We start from the raw sequence: 19,746 nt of genomic DNA, 5'->3' as shown, positions 1-19,746 counted from the left end.
AAGCCGAGGCAAAAGGAGCAGAGCTTCAATCTCATCAGAGGTACCTCCTGATGCATTCCAGATCATTCTAGAGAGGATTGATGGACTCAAAGAGGTCCAGAATAAGCATACTGATAGGATGGCAGCGCTTCAAGATCAGCTCAACATACTTTCAGCCAAATTTGACAGCTTCAGCACCCAACAGTGACCCTTTGACCATTCCGGTCAAAAAAAGGGAGAACTTTTGAGAGACAGCTCTTGAGGGGGAGTGTCATTTTAAGGGGGAGCTTGTCACAAACTGTTTTTTTTTTTTTTTTTTTTTTTTTTTTTTTTTTTTTTTTTTTTTTCCAGTTTATGCTTTAGTTTTACTTTATGTTTATTATAGTTTATGGGTTTGATATGCCAAAACATCTAGGTTATTGTTTTGGTTTAAAACTCATGGATTTGTTTTAAAACTCTCATGTTACTTTGGTTTGTTAATATTTAAAGTCGTTTTTCAATATTTTATGGAACTTGTTTATGGTAGCTTGTGCCCATGTTGCTTTTGTAAGCTTTTAGGGTTTGTTTTCATGTGCTAATTTGTAGGTTTTTATGGTTTGTACCATGCTATGCAGCCTTTATGTTCTATTACCAATACTTCTAGTTAAATGTTATGCATTTTCTTCAAGTATTTTCACTTTTGTGCCCTTGTAGGATTTTGTTCTTAGATGCATATACTTTATGTATTGTGCATTGGTTGAGTGTTGGGCATGCAAGTGATTTGTATTGAGCTTATTGGCTTGTATGTCCGGATGTTCATTCCAAGTATGAATGAGCATTGTGGTCACTATTTTATAGTGATTGCCTGTTTGGTCAAGCCATGGTTTATTTCTCATTCCATTTTTCTTGATCGCATTGTGCTTGTCTCATATACAATTACAAGTTTTTCTACATACAATGATGATACCATGATGTTATGTTTCAGGAGATTTTTGTTCATATGATTCAAGAGCTTATCAGATTTTAGAGTTAGGTGTGAGTGAGTTTTGTTCAACTGTTCCCAACTCACATGTTAAGTCTAGAGTTTGTTTTAGGGTTTTGTCACAGAATAGCCAAAGGGGGAGATTGTAAGGTTGAATTTTATCAACCATCTTGTTGGCTTTATTCCATGCTAAATTTGCTTGTATTTTAGCAATTAGTAATCTTGTATTTAGGTGGGAATCATGTAAGAGTAATGAGTGAGAGAGTAAGAAATGCTTAAGATTGTGTAAGGATGCAAAGACTCGCAGCTGGACTCACGGGTGACTCGCGACTGGCAAGCCGCCAAAGTTGGCACACGTGTGGAGCATACAGGGGAGCTGAAGAGTCATGCCAGCTGTTGCACTACAAGACAAAAGTCCCAGGCTGGCCAGGCCGTTAGCTCGCGGCTTGAACTCGTGACTCAGCCTAGTCGCGAGGTCAAGTTGCCAGACCACCCTATTTGGGAAAAAATGACTTTTCACATTCCTTCTCACCCTACTATATATATACCCTTATACCCACGATATTAAGAGAGTTTCTAGAGAGAATTTTGAGAGAGAAACCTTAGAGAAAAACAAGATTGAATCATCCACAATCTTCATATAGAGACTCTTCAAATTCTCTACTCTCTTCCTCTCCATTGTTAAATCCTTGAGAGGTACATTACCAAAACTTTTTCTCACCATACCCATATATGTAAGAAGGCCATTTAGTGTCTGGGAAGCAGTTAAGAAGGGACCAATTTCATATTGGTTGATGCTATGGTCAAGTAGCGGAATCCGGTAAGCTAAAGAAGAAATAGGTTCGGCGTAACCTCATTGGAATAGGAGCTTGGAGGGCTTAGGTACATTGGGTAGATTAGGCTTGGAGGGTCTTCTGCTGTTCATGTATCCCAACTACATTCTTTAGTGGATTGTTTACCGCTTGGAGGGCGGCGAAGAGGTTTTATGCCGAGGGTTTCGGTTTCCTCTTCGATAACACATCGAGTGTTGTCCTTGTGTTTGCATCTCTCTTCCCTTAATCTTTTCCATTTAATTTCTGCTGTGGATGTGATTTTATTTGGTTTAGATTGTTTATCAGTTTTGTTTTAAACTTATGTTCATATTCCGCACATTAATTGTTTGACATTGAGCTTGAATTGGTAATTTGTAAATTGGGGGTCTAATCGTTCATAGTGTTTTATACACTAATTGAACTTTCACTTCCTAATACCAATTAAATGAATTTAACATATTAACTACGAGTAGAATTGAAATGTTAGAGCTCAGGAATCTACATAATGGGACTTTGCAGCAATCTAGAAGAATATATAAATATGAATTGTCTTTTATTAAGAGCTTGGAATTCTTGAGGACTAGCATTTGGGTATGCAAAAAAAAAAATATATATATATATATATATATCTATCTATTTTGCATCCTCAAATACTACTTTAGCCCTTTTACTAATTCATTTTACAACTCATTCTATATTTCAATTTTTATTTTTACATACAACTCAATAAAATAATATAAACTACCTAACAAAATAATAAAAAATATTCTTCTTTCTCTCTTTCCTTTTACTATTTTTTTCTCTTTACACACAACTACAAGATTTTTTTTTTCTTTACAACCTATAAATAGTAAGGTCGCATATGCAACCTTTGTATTCATAGGTTGCAAATTAAGTATACAAACCCGGATTGTAGTGACCCAAAAAGGGAGGTCTTGCATTCCATGGAATCCCACATCGCCTAGGGAAGCACATGGGAATGTGTTTATAAGGAATGATCTCCCTTCAATGTGTAGAGGCTTTTTCCCCCACTGCTGTGTGCTTTGGGGGAGAACAAAACCGTGAGGGGTATGAGGCCCCAAAGCAAATAATATCTACACAGATGGGGTGGAGTCGTTACAGATGGTATCAGAGCTATGCCCTAACCGGAAGTGTGAGCCCCACATGCGAGGACGTGTGTGCCCGTAAGGGGGGTGGATTTTAGTGACCCAAAAAGGGGGGTCTTGCATTCCATAGAATCCCACATCGCCTAGGGAAGCACATGGGAATGTGTTTATAAGGAATGACCTTCCTTTAATGTGTAGAGCTTTTTTCCCCCACTGCTGTGTGCTTTGGGGGAGAACAAAACCGTGAGGGGTATGAGGCCCCAAAGCAGACAATATCTACATAGGTGGGGTGGGGTCGTTACATAGATGGATTGAGTTTTTGCTGTCTTGGGTTGTAAAATAGCAACTAGATGGTGTTTATACAACCCAATGCTAGTGCTCCAAGTAATTGCATAATTTATTAAAAAAAAGATGGCCCTATAAATGAAGTCTTTTATAAAATATAACAAATTTTCAAAATTTTTAAATTTTACAACTAAATCATGATATTGGATTTCAATATATTAATATTGGTTCAATTACTATTGACTTTATCCATTTATGTGTTAAAGTCTTTGTGTAGCTAGATAGGTTGACAATGTTAAGTGATTATAGTGACTTTGATAAACTAATCTCTATTGTTTTACTCTTTTAAGTGAATTAATCATCAATTTAGTCCATTCGATCAATTTCAGTCTATTCAGTCCAATTCATTCTACTTCAGTATATTTCAGTCCATTATGCTCTCTCTCTCTCTCTCTCTCTCTCTCTCTCTCTCTCTCTCTCATATATTTTTTCCTATGTGAATATAATACAGGCCATATCATGACGTGACATTGTATAAGATTGGGTTAGAGTCATAATTTTGATAACCTGTTTAGAACAACCAATTTTGACCCATTTTAATCTGATCCAAACCCTAATAAGTGAAACTTTTTTTTTGAGAAAGCCAATAAGTCAAACTTAAACCCAATTGACTGGACATATTGATCTCAAGTTTACATGAAACCTTTCTGTCATAATATGTGTGAACAACACATATTCTAGTTACCTATTTTGTGAACTTCGTTAGTTAGAAAGTTACTTCAAAAAAACAAAAAACGTTTACCTTTCAAAATAATTTTTCAAAAAAAATTCTCTATTTCATATATTATTTTGTCTTTTCATTCCATTTTCCAAGGTTCCAACGATAATTATTTGGTCCAACGGTCCTATTTTTCTCAAGTATAAAAATAGCATCACTCTCTCTAAAATTCTCATTTTGCACTCCATATTTTGTTTTCTCTTTAAATCTTTATGTCTGAAGATATTCCACCCAAAATGCTTCACTCTGACTCTGACGACTCTTCTATTGATGAAATGGTGGACATAATTGTAGGCTTTATGGCAGTTGCTGGCCTTGCTATTGCTATGGAAGAAGACGAAGAAGAAGAACGATTGAAGAAGCTGGAAAGAAGAAGAAGAAGAAGATCAAGACCACGTCGAGGTTGTGGAAAAGGCAAGGCTCGTGATTCTTCCTCTTCAGACACAAGTTTAACTAGCGAGATCACAACTGGAAGGTCAAGGAGAGCAACAAGGACAAGGGCCACTGCAAATAGTACTGCTGCTACTGCCTCAACGAGCTCCAAATGCAACCCCAAGTTGTTGAAAAAGCAAGAAGACAATATTAACAGTAACAATGTTGTAAAGGGTCTCAATGACTCTTTGGTTGATTGCGATTGTGAGTCGGGGGCTTCTAGAAATTGAAACCTGAAAGTGTTGGGATGGCTGAGCTTGAAGTCAAAACTCAGTTCACTGTAGCATGTACTAACTCTGACTCTAGCTTGTTGTAATAATTGTAGAAAGACAATGTGATCGTGCGTTTGGTGGAAAATGTGGCAAGCTCTAATTCAAAACATTAATATGATGAAATGGCGAACGCGACGTCGTTTTGTAGGCTTTTTTTATATTTGTCCCAACATTTGACAGATTAGATTTTGATAATAAAACCAAACTTGTAGGTGAATTTTACATAGATCAGTTTACTGAGTTATCATTTTAGTCTAAAAACTTTTTATTTTTATAGTCAAACTTAAATATGGTATTCAGGGTCCATGAAGTTGATAAAAACAATTGACAAAGACCGAACCTTAATATCTTATTCAACGACAATAAACTTTATCATATAAGCTAAATATGGTATTCAGGGTTCATGAAGTTGATAAAAACAATTGACAAAGACCGAACCTAAATATCTTATTCAACGACAATAAACTTTATCATATAAGCTAAATGAAACGGTGGAACCCACCAATATACTAAATTTAAACCTTGTCATTTTAGTACCATAACTTTGAAAACGCTGTTATTTTAGTCTTTCTATCCATTGCTACTTAAAAATTGCATGTTAACTCTTCCTTAAAAACAAAAAAAAAAAAAAAAAAAAAAAAAAAAAAAAAAAAAAACTAAGTAAGAAACAATGTTAATGGAGTTTTTCTAATGGCAATGGATGAAAGAACTAAAATGACAATGTTGTCAAAGTTAATGGAGTAAAATGATAAAATTTAAACTTAATAGACTAAAATGATAATTCACAAAAAAAGAAAAAAAGAAGAGTATAGGGAGTAAATTGCATTTTTTGCTATGTACAATAACCACTGAGAGCTCATACTTCTTATGAGCACAACTCTTTTACCCAAAAAATAAAAAATTTAAAAAGCCAATTCAAACTCTTAGCATAACCTTTTTTTTTGTACAAGGACCTGAATTTGTGAATATTTTAATGATAAAAAGTCATTAATTTACAAAGTTGGTGAAAAAAATACTAAGCCAACCATATCTTTCTGCTAGATCAATTGCTCAGACAAAATCTTATTATCATTGTTGAAGCTTGAATCCTTGTTTTCTTTTTATCTCCTTTGGAAGTTGAGGAACTTGATACCATAGGCAAAGACAAATAAGAAAACGAGGACAAAGCCAATATGGGCTGCAACAACAGCTCCAAGGAAGTTATATTCAAAGCCCAAGTGAGACTTCAGGTAATATTTCACAAGCATATAGCCTTGTCCAGGTACCTCAATTGGAGTGGTCTTGTCACCCACTTGAGAGGTCACAAGGCCATAGATTGTCCAAGACACAGGAGAGCCCCAGTAATACCACCTCCACCATATTGGAATTTGCTGCACATGTCAACCATTAGAATTTTGAAATTCAATTTTCTTTTAATGTAATAGACTTGAAAATTGTATCATAATCTTGAATGGTGCATTCCATATCAAGATTCCCTCTAATTTGTAGTTAGATTTGTGACATATGTTTCTTATTTGATTTTGAATGATTTATATGGGGATTCAAGACTGGATTTTTTAAATGCGACATGTCTTTCATCTAACTAAAAACTAGAGGAAAGTAGAGGATTTAAAATGGGAGTGGATCCTTTCCTGTATCAGTATAACAATCACACAAATATCGTTAAACCATAGTTTTTCCTACCATGTGGAATTTATGCATATGATATGGTTTCCCATTGTTTTTTTAATAAGCTGCTTTTATTTGTATATATGCTCAATGCTAAAAATGACTCATTAAGTCCTCTCCATTTAAAAATACTTCAATGTATACTTTATCTTACTCAAGAATGTATAGTTAAAGCTATTGGAATAGAAGAAATATGTGTTAATTTGACTCCCACAAGGTTTCCCAACTCCCAATCTAGATGTTCAAATTATGACTTGGCCCTTAATAATAACAGTTCATTGAGGAGGTCTTCTACACTATTGATTGTGACAATGTTGAAGCTAGGATTTTATCTCAAAGGAGGCAAAATTTTTATAACAGACATGCCAATGCACATTTGATATAAGTAAAATCGCTTCAAATAAAGCTTCTGTGTACTATACTCATTACGTGGATATATCATACTATATTTTGTGTAATTGTTTAGGTATTACTTACCGGCCTCGTGATGAGAAAACCAGAGAACAGGTTCCAGATGTTTAGGAAGAAGGACATAAAAATGGCGGCAATTTGGTAGCTAGGAGTCAGAGCTACTACCATCATCCCATACAATGTGTAGTATATAAAGCACATCAAGATAAAGAAGTAAAACCACAAGAACTTTTCAAGTCGCCAATGGAATCCAATCATTGAGTAAAGGATAAGAGTGTAGACAAAAGTTTGGATAGCTACATAAATTATCTCCACTGCCACCTGCAGGGCATCAAATAAAAATGCCAATTATTTCTGCTGCAAATCAGAGTATTAAATTCATTTTTCTTTCTTTAATCAATATGTTTAGGATCCAAAGCTGACCCCAAAATTTTGGGACTAAAACTTTGTTTGTTGTTGTTGTTGTTCTTGTTCTTGTTCTTGTTCTTATTCTTTCATTAATTAGTTGGAGTATAAAATTAAAAATAATTCCTCTGAGGTGATAAAGTGGTTTTAATCTTCCTTTACCTGAGCAAAAGCATAAGGCAAAGCTGAATACATTCCTGCTGCTCTTTCCCGGTAGAAGACTGTTCTTTCAATTGCCACAACAGGCTGCACTGCAGCTGTGTTAGTGCTTCCAAGAAAAAGAGCAGCAGCAAACATAGCCCCCAGTAGATTCAGCAGGTCTTGTTCCTTGTGCCTGTTAACAAGATAGTTTCATCATTAAACAAGCACAGAATGACAGAAATAGTATACTTAATTGTTGGACCATTTATTTTAAGACTCTAAAAGGTCAATGGTATGATTTTTATGTCTGTTAACATGATACTTTGCAATTAGCTTCAGATATATTCCTCAATGAAGTAGCACAGAAATGGTGCACTTAATTGTAGAGTCCATCCATTGTATAACTAAGAGGTTAATTGTCCCTTTTTAATGCTTCTGTAACTATGCAGAATTCCACAAAATGACGAGTGAAGATCAAGTTAATAACTTCCTTGGATCATAATCTTTTTCAGTGCATGCTTAAAATCAGATAATATAAGTAATTCTTGTTTAAAATCAATCATACCCTGTGGGTTAATTACCATACCCTGGTAGTTCTTTGATATTAGTCCAATTTAAGATATGAAAATAAGAATTTTAAGACTTACGTCTTATCTCCTTTGTTCCAGAAAATTAGCCCAAATAGAACACCGATGACTATCGTTACGAATAACCGGATGGCATTGTATCGTGGGTTCCTCCAATAAGACCAATATTGCTTCCAAAAGCAAGCTTTACATTGAATTACAGAGGATTGGGAATATTTGGTGGGGAAGTAAAGGTCCTTCGATCCTGGTGATGGCGTGCTTAGCTCTTTGATGAGTTCTTGATTCCTCCTGTACGGGAAATCAATATAGAAAAACTTATTCTATCCGAAAATAAAATTGAAAAATTGTAAGAGGAAAAAACAAGCTGGAATTTTTCAAGAATGTCTAATGTTCTTCTTACTTGTACAGTTCAGAATTGGCATAAATTTCTGCAAAATCCACATCGAGTTGAGCCTCAACTGCAGGAGAACTGATTTCTAGCATCCATGTTGCAGGATTATATCCATCTTTGATCTTAGGAACATATGGGATAGCCTGAAATTGTCATATATTAGTTTGTGAGTAAAATTCTAAGAGTTGCTGCATTTATAACCTCTGCAGTGGCTATAGATATTAGCTTGTGATAAAAAATTCAAAAAGTTAATGCTATAAAATGTTGGTTCTCTAAGCATTGCGAATAGCGCTATTCACCTCAAAGTAATCTACAAGCTTTTGAGAATGGTGACCGAGGGGTCCAGCATAAATGACTTGTCCACCCCTCTTCATCAACAGTAGCTGTGGGCAATTTGATATTTAATTTAGTAGTGTTATGTGATTATAAGACAGTCAGTCAAACACAAAATGTTTATATTGATATATCCTATATACCTCATCGAAAGCTTCAAAAATGTCTATGCTTGGCTGGTGAATTGTGCAGACAATAGTTCTCCCTGTATCCACTGTGTTTCTCACTGTACGCATTACAATTGCTGCAGCTCTAGCGTCAAGGCCTGATGTTGGCTCATCCATGAAGATGATGGAGGGATTAGCAACCAATTCTACAGCTATTGTGAGTCTCTTTCTCTGTTCAGTTGACAGACCATCTACTCCTGGAACACCAACTAAGGAATTCCGCAATGAATTTAGCTCAACCAAGTCCATGATTTCCTCAACAAACATCTATTGCACAAAAAATGAAAGCTGTGGTAAGTAACACCATTTGTAAAACTTTTAGTTGCTAGACATGCACGGTAATTGGATAATTGGAACATACATATTATGAGTTACATATTTACTATTAATAGAAAATCATTCATGTCAAGAAACAAAGTTTGGAAAGGTTAAGAGACTCCAACCTTTTTCTTGTCTTAAGACACCAAAATATTGAAAGCTGAAATCAGAATAAATAAATTGAACTATACCTAAATGGAAAAAATGAATCATGTAAATGGCTCCAAGTTGTATGAATAAAAATGATTTTGTGAAGTAGTTTTCTACCCACATGACCTGTAGATATATGGGCACAGCCCAAAATATGATGTTATCTAATTATTTGGGCTAATTAACTTATGAAACTAGAATATTGTGGACTGAGGCACAAGTTAGATTTTTTTTTCCTTAGCAAGTAAAAACCACCTATTAAATTGAGAGATAAAATAGAATAAGCTCATACAGTCACGGAAATGACATGTTTGGAGACAAAACGTAGATTTTGGACAAAGAAACATGCCTTTCGAGTTTCCTGCTTAACTTCCTTGGCAAGACGCAGCCAGGCAGAGTACACAAGAGATTCATAGACGGTAACATTGGGTGAATGGATATCATTCTGTTCACAGTAACCGTTAACCCGAGCAAAAGTTGCTTGGTTCTTGGGGTAACCAGATATGCTGATACTTCCTTCAATGTAACCACTAGTTTTTCTTCCTGCTAGCACATCCATCAATGTGGTTTTTCCAGCACCACTTACGCCAACCAATGCTGTTAGAATACCAGGCCTGAAAGCACCACTAACATCTCGTAATAGTTGGAGACGACTTTCTTCGATCCCTTGGCCCTTCATTTCCTGATGAAACTAGTGTTCAGAATCTAGATTTCAAAAACTAAAAGGTTTAAACTTTTGAATTTTTCCAACTATTAAGATGTTAGCTTGATGTGACACATTATTATGAGCCTAATTAGGAAAACACCCAATACAGAGTTGTTCAATCTTATGCAGTATTCAAAATATCTTGACATCTTATTTTAACGAGCATCTTCTAGACATTCAGGATATCATTATCGTAAAATTAATGGTCCCTCAGTCATGACAAATACAAAGTTGGAAATCTAGCAGTCTAGGAAAATTATATTGATTATTAAAAGTTGGGAAAAATTATATTGATTATTTAATGGTTCACTTATGATGCACTCTAGGAAAAATTATTAAAAGTTGTAAATGATTGTCTAGAGTTTTGTAACTCAGCTGGCAGTTCAAATCCCCCACCCCTATTGTAACTATCATATTATCAACAAAAAAAAAAGGCTCTAAATGATCAGTCTATTGGGTAAATAAACCTTTTATTCAACTATTTTATTGAATCAGCTTTTATTTTTTCACTTTTTCTTGCCCTACCGTAAGGCAATTCTCCAAGAGGGGAAGAGAGAAATGGGAAAAGATACTTACAGCTGGCATATCGACAAGGTAATTTACATGATTAAATGCAAGTGACAAGGGCTGGAATGGCAGAACCATTCCTCTTCTAGTAGGTGCATTCTCTGCACCACTACCAATTGAGTTGTCTGGAGTGTTCTTCACTGCCATATCAATACCTGTACTCATTCACATGTTACAATCATTAAGAGCAGGAACCATTTATTTTCCTTAAAGCAAATATGTAGATGATCTCTTAAAGAAATAGAACTGCAAGTTATGGAACCTTGAGCGGTTGAAGATGTACTCATTTCTATGCCTCTCATCTGAAGCTGTCCATTAGAGGACTGCTTTCCACTTTTTTTATTGTCATCCTCCTCAACAATAACGGATTTAGAACCACCTAAAGCTGCATTTGATTTTCAAAGTAATGTCAGCTCTAAAATCTTATTGCAGTAACTGAACTGGAGATTAGTGTGGTAAATGATTGCTTACGATTTAGAAATGTGAGTGCAATGATAAAACATATGTTAAAAAGAACAGAAAACCCAAGGAGTGCCCCAACACAAATCCAATACCAATAGTCTTCCACAAACATGCCCCTGGCCTTGAGAAGAACCTTTCCGACGGTAGGTTCAGGAATAAGTGGGTACGGATTGGGCTGTAACAAAGAAAAAGTGAAGATAATTAATTGAAGATAATTTTAAAGGAACAGAATGATTGTTTACAAGTTTTCTTGGAGATCTTACTGCACTCCATCTTTTGTCAAGAAATTCATTGATGGCTATGGCATTCTGTCCATACATCATGGGAGAAAGGTAGTAGCCCCATATCATCCATGGTGCAATGTCATCTAAACAAGGAGAAGGAGGTTTTCACTATTTCAATTATTATGGCATTGCATGAAGAGATGAGCATCTCTCAACATATATATGTACAGAATCATTTTAGTTGAGACTTGAACACTAAAGATTTATTGAAAACTCGTAAACATAAACATAAACTGCTAACCTTTGGCAACAATGAACCCACCAAGGACAAAAACCAATAACAATGTAAAGGTACCAAGCGTATTTGCCACAACTTGAACTCTTCCCAGTACTGCAATAAACCGGAACAGAGATAGGCCCATCTGATGGATGCTGAAGAATGCCAATAATTGGCGGAAAAACCTAATAGAATTTTCAAGATATGTTAATAAAACATAAATTATATATTCACATAGCTCATGGATGGAAAATAATTGACATAACAAGAAATCATATACGCTTGAAGTTTATTCATTTATCTGGAAGAATATATGTGCAAGCACATACCTACTAGCAGAAGGAGCAAACCCAATAGTGTAATATGTTAGGCAGATCCATATTCCTGACTCCATCAATGAGACAGGAATCCTGAGGAGCCAAATTGGTAAGCCGAAAGCCCATGCTGGATAGAACAAGAAATCCCGCTGCTTAAAAAATACAGGAAGCCTAACAACAGTCAATGCAAGTTCTGACACTCCATTGAACATGACATTAATGAGACTGAAGAACATTGCACCATAATATTTCCCTCCATCTTCTAATTGACCGTGCTTCATTTCGGTTCTAAAGAACACTGTCATGGCAATAATTGACATTATGGTAATCTGGGTTGTCTTGAATATGTATATAAAAGAGTTACGCTTCATCAATAGCCACTCTCTTGCAAAGCATGCCTTCAAGAGTTCCCGATTAGAAATTCCATACTTCTCTTTTACTAATGCAGCACGATGAGCTTTAGACCTATCATATGGAATTCCAAGCTCATCATAAAGTTGCAGGCCAATGTGAAAATTATGAAAGTGATCTACAAACTCAGGAACACTAGTATATCGGAAAGGTTCATTCTTTTTGCACCAGTACTGCTCCTGATCCTTTTTGGAAGTAACCTCTTGCAAAAAGTCTGCAACTCCTTTCCTCTCTGGGCACTTAAAGCCAACATCTTCAAAAAATTCAAGTACGTTCTCACATGGACCTTGATAGACAATCTGGCCTTCTGAAAGTAAAATAATGTCATCAAAAAGATCAAAGGTTTCAGGCGCAGGTTGCAGAAGAGAAATTATCATTGTCACATCCATTATATGAACCATCTGCCTCATGAACTTGACTATTTGGAAAGTGGTTGAACTGTCTAGACCATTTGATATTTCATCCATAAAAAGAGCCGTTGCTGGTCCAACCAACATTTCTCCTGCACTCAGTATAATCATTCCAATTCGACAATTTGTTAAATCCAAAAACTGGAAAAAATAAAATAAAAATACACTGACACTTCAATTTTATATGTAGTCCTTTTTTTCTATGTTTTACGTACACACCTATTGTAACACGCTTCTTTTGTCCACCAGATATGCCTCTTCTCATTTCATCACCCACAATAATGTCAGCACATATGTCCAATTCAAGAATCTGTTGTACATACTTTGAAAAGTTAGAAAAGAAAATTGTCTGAGAATTAAAAGGGTGGTTACCAACATACCTTGAGAACATAATCTGTAACAAGACTTGTTTCTTGGCCTGCCATTGCTGTGGCTTTCATGAATGCATCTATCTCAGGATCTGGTTTTATTCCAACTTCTTTTTCTCGTCTTGACAATTCTGTCAGCAGGTCATACCTTGTTCCAACTCCCAAACAACGTCCTGAAAAGTCCAATGTCTCTCTGACTGTCATTTCCCCTTGATGAAGATCATGTTGGCTAATGTATGCGCATGTTCTCCGAGGAACAAATTCTGATAACTCATGACCACAGTAACTGACTCTCCCTGATATCTGTTCGTGTAAGTTGTAAATGACGAAGTTAGGACTTCATAATATAAGAGTAATCATTACTAGAAGTACTCAGAATTCAACAATTACTTTTGGAATTTATTGTGAAATTGCTTGCAAAAATAAAATTTTTCATAAATTAAGAAACATTTTGAGGAATGTGTCTAAGAAAACTGACGTAACGAATTAGCAAACCAGACTTCATGAACTTTTTATATACTAAAATTTCCAGCATTACCTGCTATTTGCTCTATCCAAATAGGAAACAAAAATAAAAAATAAAAAATAAAAAATAAAAAGATTATATTATAGTTTGAATAATACAAGATCTTAAAATGATTGTCAGACATTGTCCTAGTTATAGGGAGGAGAAAATGACACACCCTGAGATCCTTGTCCCTCTTCCCAGCAAGTGCCTGCAGCAATGTTGTTTTCCCTGATCCTGGAGGTCCCAGAAGCAGTGTCATTCTGGAGAAAAACCACCAAATTAATCAACAAAGTACATACAAGAAATTCAAAAGCTCAATAAAATAGCCTTGACACTGCACATGAGAAGAAAAACTATATGGTTAATTCTAATTCATTAAAAGGGTTTTCTACAACATATTGTTTCAAGTTTCAACAGTAAGTCAGGGGACACAAACTACATAGTAAGTTTTGCAGTAATTCAATACCTTGATGGCTTCACTATTCCACTCTCGTCACGTAGAATCTTGACAACCCTTTTCTTCGATGGCAAAAGCTTGATTAACCCAAGAAACGCCTATTTATCACAACAAATTAAAAACCAAACCATTGTCAGTACATATACCAAGCTGTAAAATAAATTGAAGCAACATTTCTGCTATGATGCATTGACGGCAACAATTGAACATGTATTGATAACAACAATTAAATACCTTCTTTTTGATGCATTGACAACTGAACTGATTTTATTACAGATATTGTTTGTTTCATATGTCACAATCTCAAACTCTCACCGTCAATTTGTACATGAAAATTTCAAAAAGAAAGTCAACTTGAATTTTCATTCGGGCATACTCAAAATTTGAAAAAGAAAAAACAGATATATGTTTTGTCATTTTGGATATGAAATCAGTCTTAGAAATTAATTACCATGTAAAAGTTAGGTAGAGAGAGAGAGAGAAGTAGTATTTCTTCTCAAATTTCAAGAAATATATACTAGAGCCTTTAAAACTTTGACTACCCTACAACATTCCATATTCTTCCAAGATAAAAATTATATAGAGACGGGAGAAGAAGCGAAATTGGATCATGGAAAATATAAAACTTTGTTGTGTAATCCCCGTTTGACTAAAACAATACCAAACTATAGGAGACAAAAACACCTCAATTGAATTCAAGTATGAGTTCAGCAGAGTTGGGAGTGCCCTGGCTCCAACATATGCATCTCCTTCGATCGATAAATGCTCAAACCTGACTTCAACCTTTGGAATGTCAATTCCCACCCTAAAAGCAAATGATTAAAGATCATTAGAAGCTTAAAATCAAAATTAATAATAGAACTTCGATTCAACCAATTAAAAGAAGAAGAAGAAAAGGCACATACTAAAACATTATGTAACCAAAACTATACCCTACTCTTAGAAAAGGGTCTACCTATCAGTCCTGGCCCTTAGTCTACGAAGCAGCTTCTCGTTATCTTCTTCAACAACCTTAAGTATACTCTCGATGAGATGCTTCTTGTCCTGCACTCCAAGATTGGTAACATCAACCTCTTGATAACCAACTCTCCCATTATCCAAAACCTGCTTCAGCATTCCTTTCCTCAACCTATCATACGTTGGAAGCCGCTCTAATGCCGCCCACATCAGCTCCTCTTCATCATCTTCCCTCCCACTCTTCTGAAACACATCAGTTTGTCCTGTCCAAGCCTCACGCAAGCTCAAGGATGCCCAGCTTCTCTTGCTGCTGGATGACCGGAAACTCATCCTCTTGCTGCTCATGGACCTTACAATTTCATCTCCAGCCAAAGCAGCTGCCATAATGTAATACAATACTCTCTTTTTTTAACTTTTCGAGCATCTGACTATTCCCTAGTGTTTGTGTGATACTATACGTAGCACTTCCTTACTTTAATGCACTACAAAACTTATGTTGCCATAGAAATTCATAAGAGTACTTAAAAATAGTGAGTGAAGAAGTTCAAAAAAGTCTGTATGAGCTCATGAACATGTGAATCTTGAATAACAACTCAGATAGTTTTGAGCTAAATTTGGAGATGATGGGTGTGAAAGAATGTGTCGCTTGGTGGTGGTTTGGACATGGTATATGTAGGAGAAGATGGTGAGGAGTAAGAGCATGTCACTGACTGAAATGGATATTTATAAAGAGTGTGGACTTTGGATAAAGATGAAAAAGTATGCATGGAATTAATTATCCAAAGTTTGTCAAAGATTTGAGGGATTCAACTTCTGTTTGGACACTTCTTATTTATTGAAAATTAAAAATTTATTACTAAAATTACTGTATTAAATTAATTTTTAAATATAAATAATATCATGTGAGACCCAATAAAATATATAATCGGCATTAAAAGTGAAGTTGGCGCTGATAAGTGCACAATTACTGTAGGACCTGCCTTTTAAACACCAAACGCAAACGAGTAAAGATATGTTTTCCAAACGGTCGCTCTTCAGTCAAAAAAAAATTCCCCGTTCCAAGACAAAGAGAAGAGAGACAAGAATCACAATATTTTCCATTTGAATCGTCGTTTCCTAGGAATCTAAGCCGGGTTAAATAGTGCATGCATATAGAGACACACATGAATCCTAATTTAGTGTTGGCCGCTGGTGTTGTTCTAGGAGAGGCATTTTTCAAGTTACTATTTGACTATGGTATATATATTTATTATTCTGGCATTTATGTACCTTTTTTAATGCTTATTTTTGGATTAGCTTTTTTGTTTTGAAAACTGATTATATTGGCTATATTTATTTATTTATTTGTTTAAAATTGACAAAAAAATATTACTGTGCATAAACAAAAAATGAGACTTTAAACTGTTGTGCATAAACAAATATAAATGCACTATGAGCCTAAATTGTTGAGTCTATGGTTGTGTTTGCCATTAGTTTAAAAAGCCAAATTTTTTTACTATTCAATTTATTTTTACTACTAATCAGCTTATTTTTTGTACTATTCATGAACCTCATTGCACTTTTTGGTACTATTAATAGACCTCACTGTACTATTTCAAATACCTTTTAACTTTATCTATAGTATTCTCAACAAAAAATTTTCAGTTTTAACTAAATAAACTATTCCTAAACGGACTCTATGTATGTGAATTGTGAAACTTCTAGTTGTACCTTTAAGATGTCCTACACATTGATCTCACAGAACATCTACTAGGTTAAATAAATCAATCCATTCAAACATTTGCTTAAATGAAAAGTTAAAAGAATATTAGTATATATTTCTCTCTTTTTTTTTTAAGTGACACATGACACTAATTAAAAGATTAAATGAAAGAATTTTTAAAGAATGTATAATATGACAAACCTCATACTCTAATACATGTGTTCCTACCGTTAACATGCATAACATGTGTGTTTAGTTTATTTCGTGGTTTATTTAGCTTGAAAAATACTATTATAAACTAGAAAATAAACCCTTTTTTATAGGATCTAGAAAATAAAATTAACCATACATGTTTACTAGTTTGTGCTTTGGTGGTAATTGTTTTTTTTTTTTTTTAAATAAAATCAATTACATCGGATCGGAATTTTCCAATACTTTTAACAAATCATTAGAAAATGTTACATGCTGATCAACTAGAGACATAGAAAATTTATTTGATTATCCTTCTCAAAAATAAATAAATAAATAAAAACCAAAAAATAAACAAAGGCAAATACATACAAACGAAAGAGGCTATACTGCGAAACGTTAGAAGCTAGCTGCCAAAGTAGCTGATTGTCTTGACTCTTGAGTCAAAACTACGACCAGACACTTTCAAAATCTAATGGATATATTTCACTTTAAATAAATCGATAAGACCCCCAAAATCTTTTCCATAAACTATTTTATTACTAAGAAAATGCGTAAATATTGAGACTACATTTTGATCTTCTGGGTGTATGGTATTTACAGTGTTCGTCCAAAAGTAACAACAATTTTACAAATGAATACAAGTCAAAAAAAATTAATGTTCCTCACCCTTCCCTATTTTATTATTGTTCTCTGTGAAAATTTTAAGGAAAAAAAATTAATTCTCTATAAAAAATTTAAAATTTTGCAAATCACTCTCTTTTACTTATAGACTTTTGTAGCAATAGTTTTTAATTTCTTTCTTCCTAGTATACATTTAACCTGATATTAACAAAACTAAAACTAAAGTACACTTTTGGCCCTCAAAATTTAGATCCTTCTTGTTTGATTTTGTTTTCATATTAGATTTGTCATCCATTTCTGTTAATGATCAAACCATTAAAGGCCCTTGATATTTAAAAATTTCATGAAATACTAACTCTAGAGTGTAGTAAAATGCAAGGTGTTTTTTTAATATTATAGGCAGAAAAACATATATGGATGGTCAAATTCCTAACGGAAATAGATTGCAAGGCCAATATGACACAGAATCAAACATGAAAGGTCAAAATAAAATTTTAAAGATGTAGAGGATCAGAATGAAACAATCTCAAACTTACATGTAGTTTAGTCCAAAATCAATAGCATAAGGGGAATACTATCTAGATCTATAAAGAAGGCATGTGATCATACCAACCAAAGTACATACAATTTGAGTTCCTCTAAAATTGATACGTTATCTCTCTCTCTTTATATATATATATATATATATATATATATATATATATATGCAGTTTTCCCTTTTTAGTTGTTTTGGGGTTGATTTGAGATAAAGAAGAAATGTGCTTTTGTACCTACCATAATACCCCATAATTTTGATACCAATTTAATTCTTATACGTAAATTAAAAAGGAGGTTCACAATTAAATGGATTTAATTGGTTTGGGCCTAAGATATTTAAATCTGATAATTACTATAGAATATGAAGGCCAAGTGAGGTGACATAAGTAAATATATAAGTCTTGATAAGTTTTTAAAAACCCTAGCATTTTACTTCTTAAGACACACGTGTGTATATATATAAGGTTTTCTTTTGTTTTAGCTAAAACACAGGATTGAAAAACTTTTTTTTTTCTACTTTGCAGCTGAACCTGAGACCGCAGAAGGTATGGTTTCCTCTAGCTCTAAATTTAGGGTGTTGAATATCCAATAACTAGACTTGTCACACGTTTGCTGGAAAGAACTGTGCTTGAAATTGCTTTAGTAGCTAATAGGACAAAAGACATCACTTTATAAAACCTAACCTATCAATATATTAAAAGAAAAAGGACTTCTAACTTCTAGCCATATGTTTGACCTATCAATCTCCACCTATCCTTCTCCACCTATCCTTATATGAATTTAATGGAGAAGATGACTTATAATTAATTGTTATTATATTAGAGTAAGAATGATGCATACAGATTTTTTGTTTTCCCCTATTTTCATTGTCAAATATAGTCTTGGCCTTTTAGCCACTAATAGGTTGAGATGCCTTCTTAAACAAGAAATTTCCAACAAAGAAAATATCTAGATATTTCTTATATTCTTTCTAGTGACATCAAAATAATGCTTTCATTTTCTTTCTATATTAGTAAAGAAAACGTCCACTAACTAGGAATGAAATTGGACAGTAGAGAGCGAAAAAAATTTTGAGCAAAACTAGGCCCTACATATAGTTTGAATTATAAGGCAGTCTCAGTGTAACAACTAGAGGCGGAGCCAGGGGGGGTCGAGGGGGGGCCACTGCCCCCCTAGCCCACCCAAATTTTTTTTTTTTTTTTGATACTATCATTTTTATTTTCAGTTTTGAAGGTGAGAACAGTTGTTGGTTTTTTTTTTTTTTTTTTTTAATTGACTCGTTTTGGTTGCTGATGAAGTTGTGAAAAATGAAATATATGTATATATATTTTATACTTGTTTTCCTAATCATTAATGGAACAAAATCACCTTAGCTACTTAACATATTTGTTGTTTCTATTTTTTTTCTTTTTAAATACATAAGATATATGTGCATAAAATGCATATATCTTATACAAGTTTTGCCCCCCCTCGACTCAAATTCTAGCTCCGCCACTGGTAACAACCCATAATTTTGATATCAATTTAATTATTATGCGTAAATTATAAGGAGGCCTACAATTAAATGGATTAAATTGAATTGAGCCTAAGATATTAAAAATAAGATAAATACTATAGGATATGAAGCCCAAGTGAGGTGACATAAGTAAATATTTGGGCCTTAATAATCTTAGCCTTTTACCTTTTAAGTTACACGTGTATGTACATAAGAAGTTCCTTTTTGTTTTCAACCGCAACATATGAGTGAGCTGTTTCTTCTCTTCTCTAAGGCTGTGTAGGAGAATCAGGTCAACTCTTCTCTTTATTTGGTTTCTTGTATTTATGTGATACCTAA

The 19,746-nt window shown here is 34.2% G+C and overlaps 1 protein-coding gene across 3 annotated transcripts; it reads right to left on the bottom strand.

The window, feature by feature from the left end:
• Positions 1-5,576: 5,576 nt before the first annotated feature.
• On the bottom strand, positions 5,577-15,581 carry LOC115986301 (pleiotropic drug resistance protein 2-like). Of its 3 annotated transcripts, XM_031109159.1 has the most exons (20): positions 14,859-15,580; positions 14,588-14,708; positions 13,913-14,001; positions 13,622-13,706; positions 12,951-13,241; positions 12,790-12,880; positions 11,762-12,662; positions 11,457-11,617; positions 11,195-11,298; positions 10,941-11,106; positions 10,732-10,854; positions 10,479-10,624; positions 9,546-9,878; positions 8,705-8,995; positions 8,528-8,611; positions 8,238-8,371; positions 7,898-8,125; positions 7,272-7,443; positions 6,771-7,025; positions 5,577-5,995 (listed from the first exon to the last, which is right to left on the bottom strand). In XM_031109159.1, exons 1-20 carry the CDS (start codon positions 15,242-15,244, stop codon positions 5,726-5,728), a joined length of 4,431 nt encoding a protein of 1,476 aa, XP_030965019.1. In that variant the 5' UTR covers positions 15,245-15,580; the 3' UTR covers positions 5,577-5,725. The 3 variants fall into 3 exon arrangements, with proteins under 3 accessions (XP_030965019.1, XP_030965020.1, XP_030965021.1); XM_031109160.1 differs by lacking the exon at positions 8,528-8,611 and having other exon boundaries at positions 14,859-15,581; XM_031109161.1 differs by lacking the exons at positions 14,588-14,708; positions 14,859-15,580 and adding an exon at positions 14,138-14,562.
• Positions 15,582-19,746: the final 4,165 nt, after the last annotated feature.

The sequence above is a fragment of the Quercus lobata genome, chromosome 4, assembly GCF_001633185.2.
Source record: "Quercus lobata isolate SW786 chromosome 4, ValleyOak3.0 Primary Assembly, whole genome shotgun sequence".
Lineage (NCBI taxonomy): Eukaryota > Viridiplantae > Streptophyta > Magnoliopsida > Fagales > Fagaceae > Quercus > Quercus lobata.
Note: the sequence above shows the minus strand (reverse complement) of the source record. Positions and strands in the feature narration are given on the sequence as shown.

What these genes read in the sequence shown, in the direction of transcription:
- LOC115986301 (XM_031109159.1), bottom strand. Translation starts at nt 15,244, where the DNA reads ATGGCAGCTGCTTTGGCTGGAGATGAAATTGTAAGGTCCATGAGCAGC. An exon ending in AAAGAAGCGTGTTACAATAG is followed by an intron (nt 12,663 to 12,789) that starts GTGTGTACGTAA and finishes TACTGAGTGCAG; the next exon opens with GAGAAATGTTGGTTGGACCA. An exon ending in TGGGTTCATTGTTGCCAAAG is followed by an intron (nt 11,299 to 11,456) that starts GTTAGCAGTTTA and finishes CTCCTTGTTTAG; the next exon opens with ATGACATTGCACCATGGATG.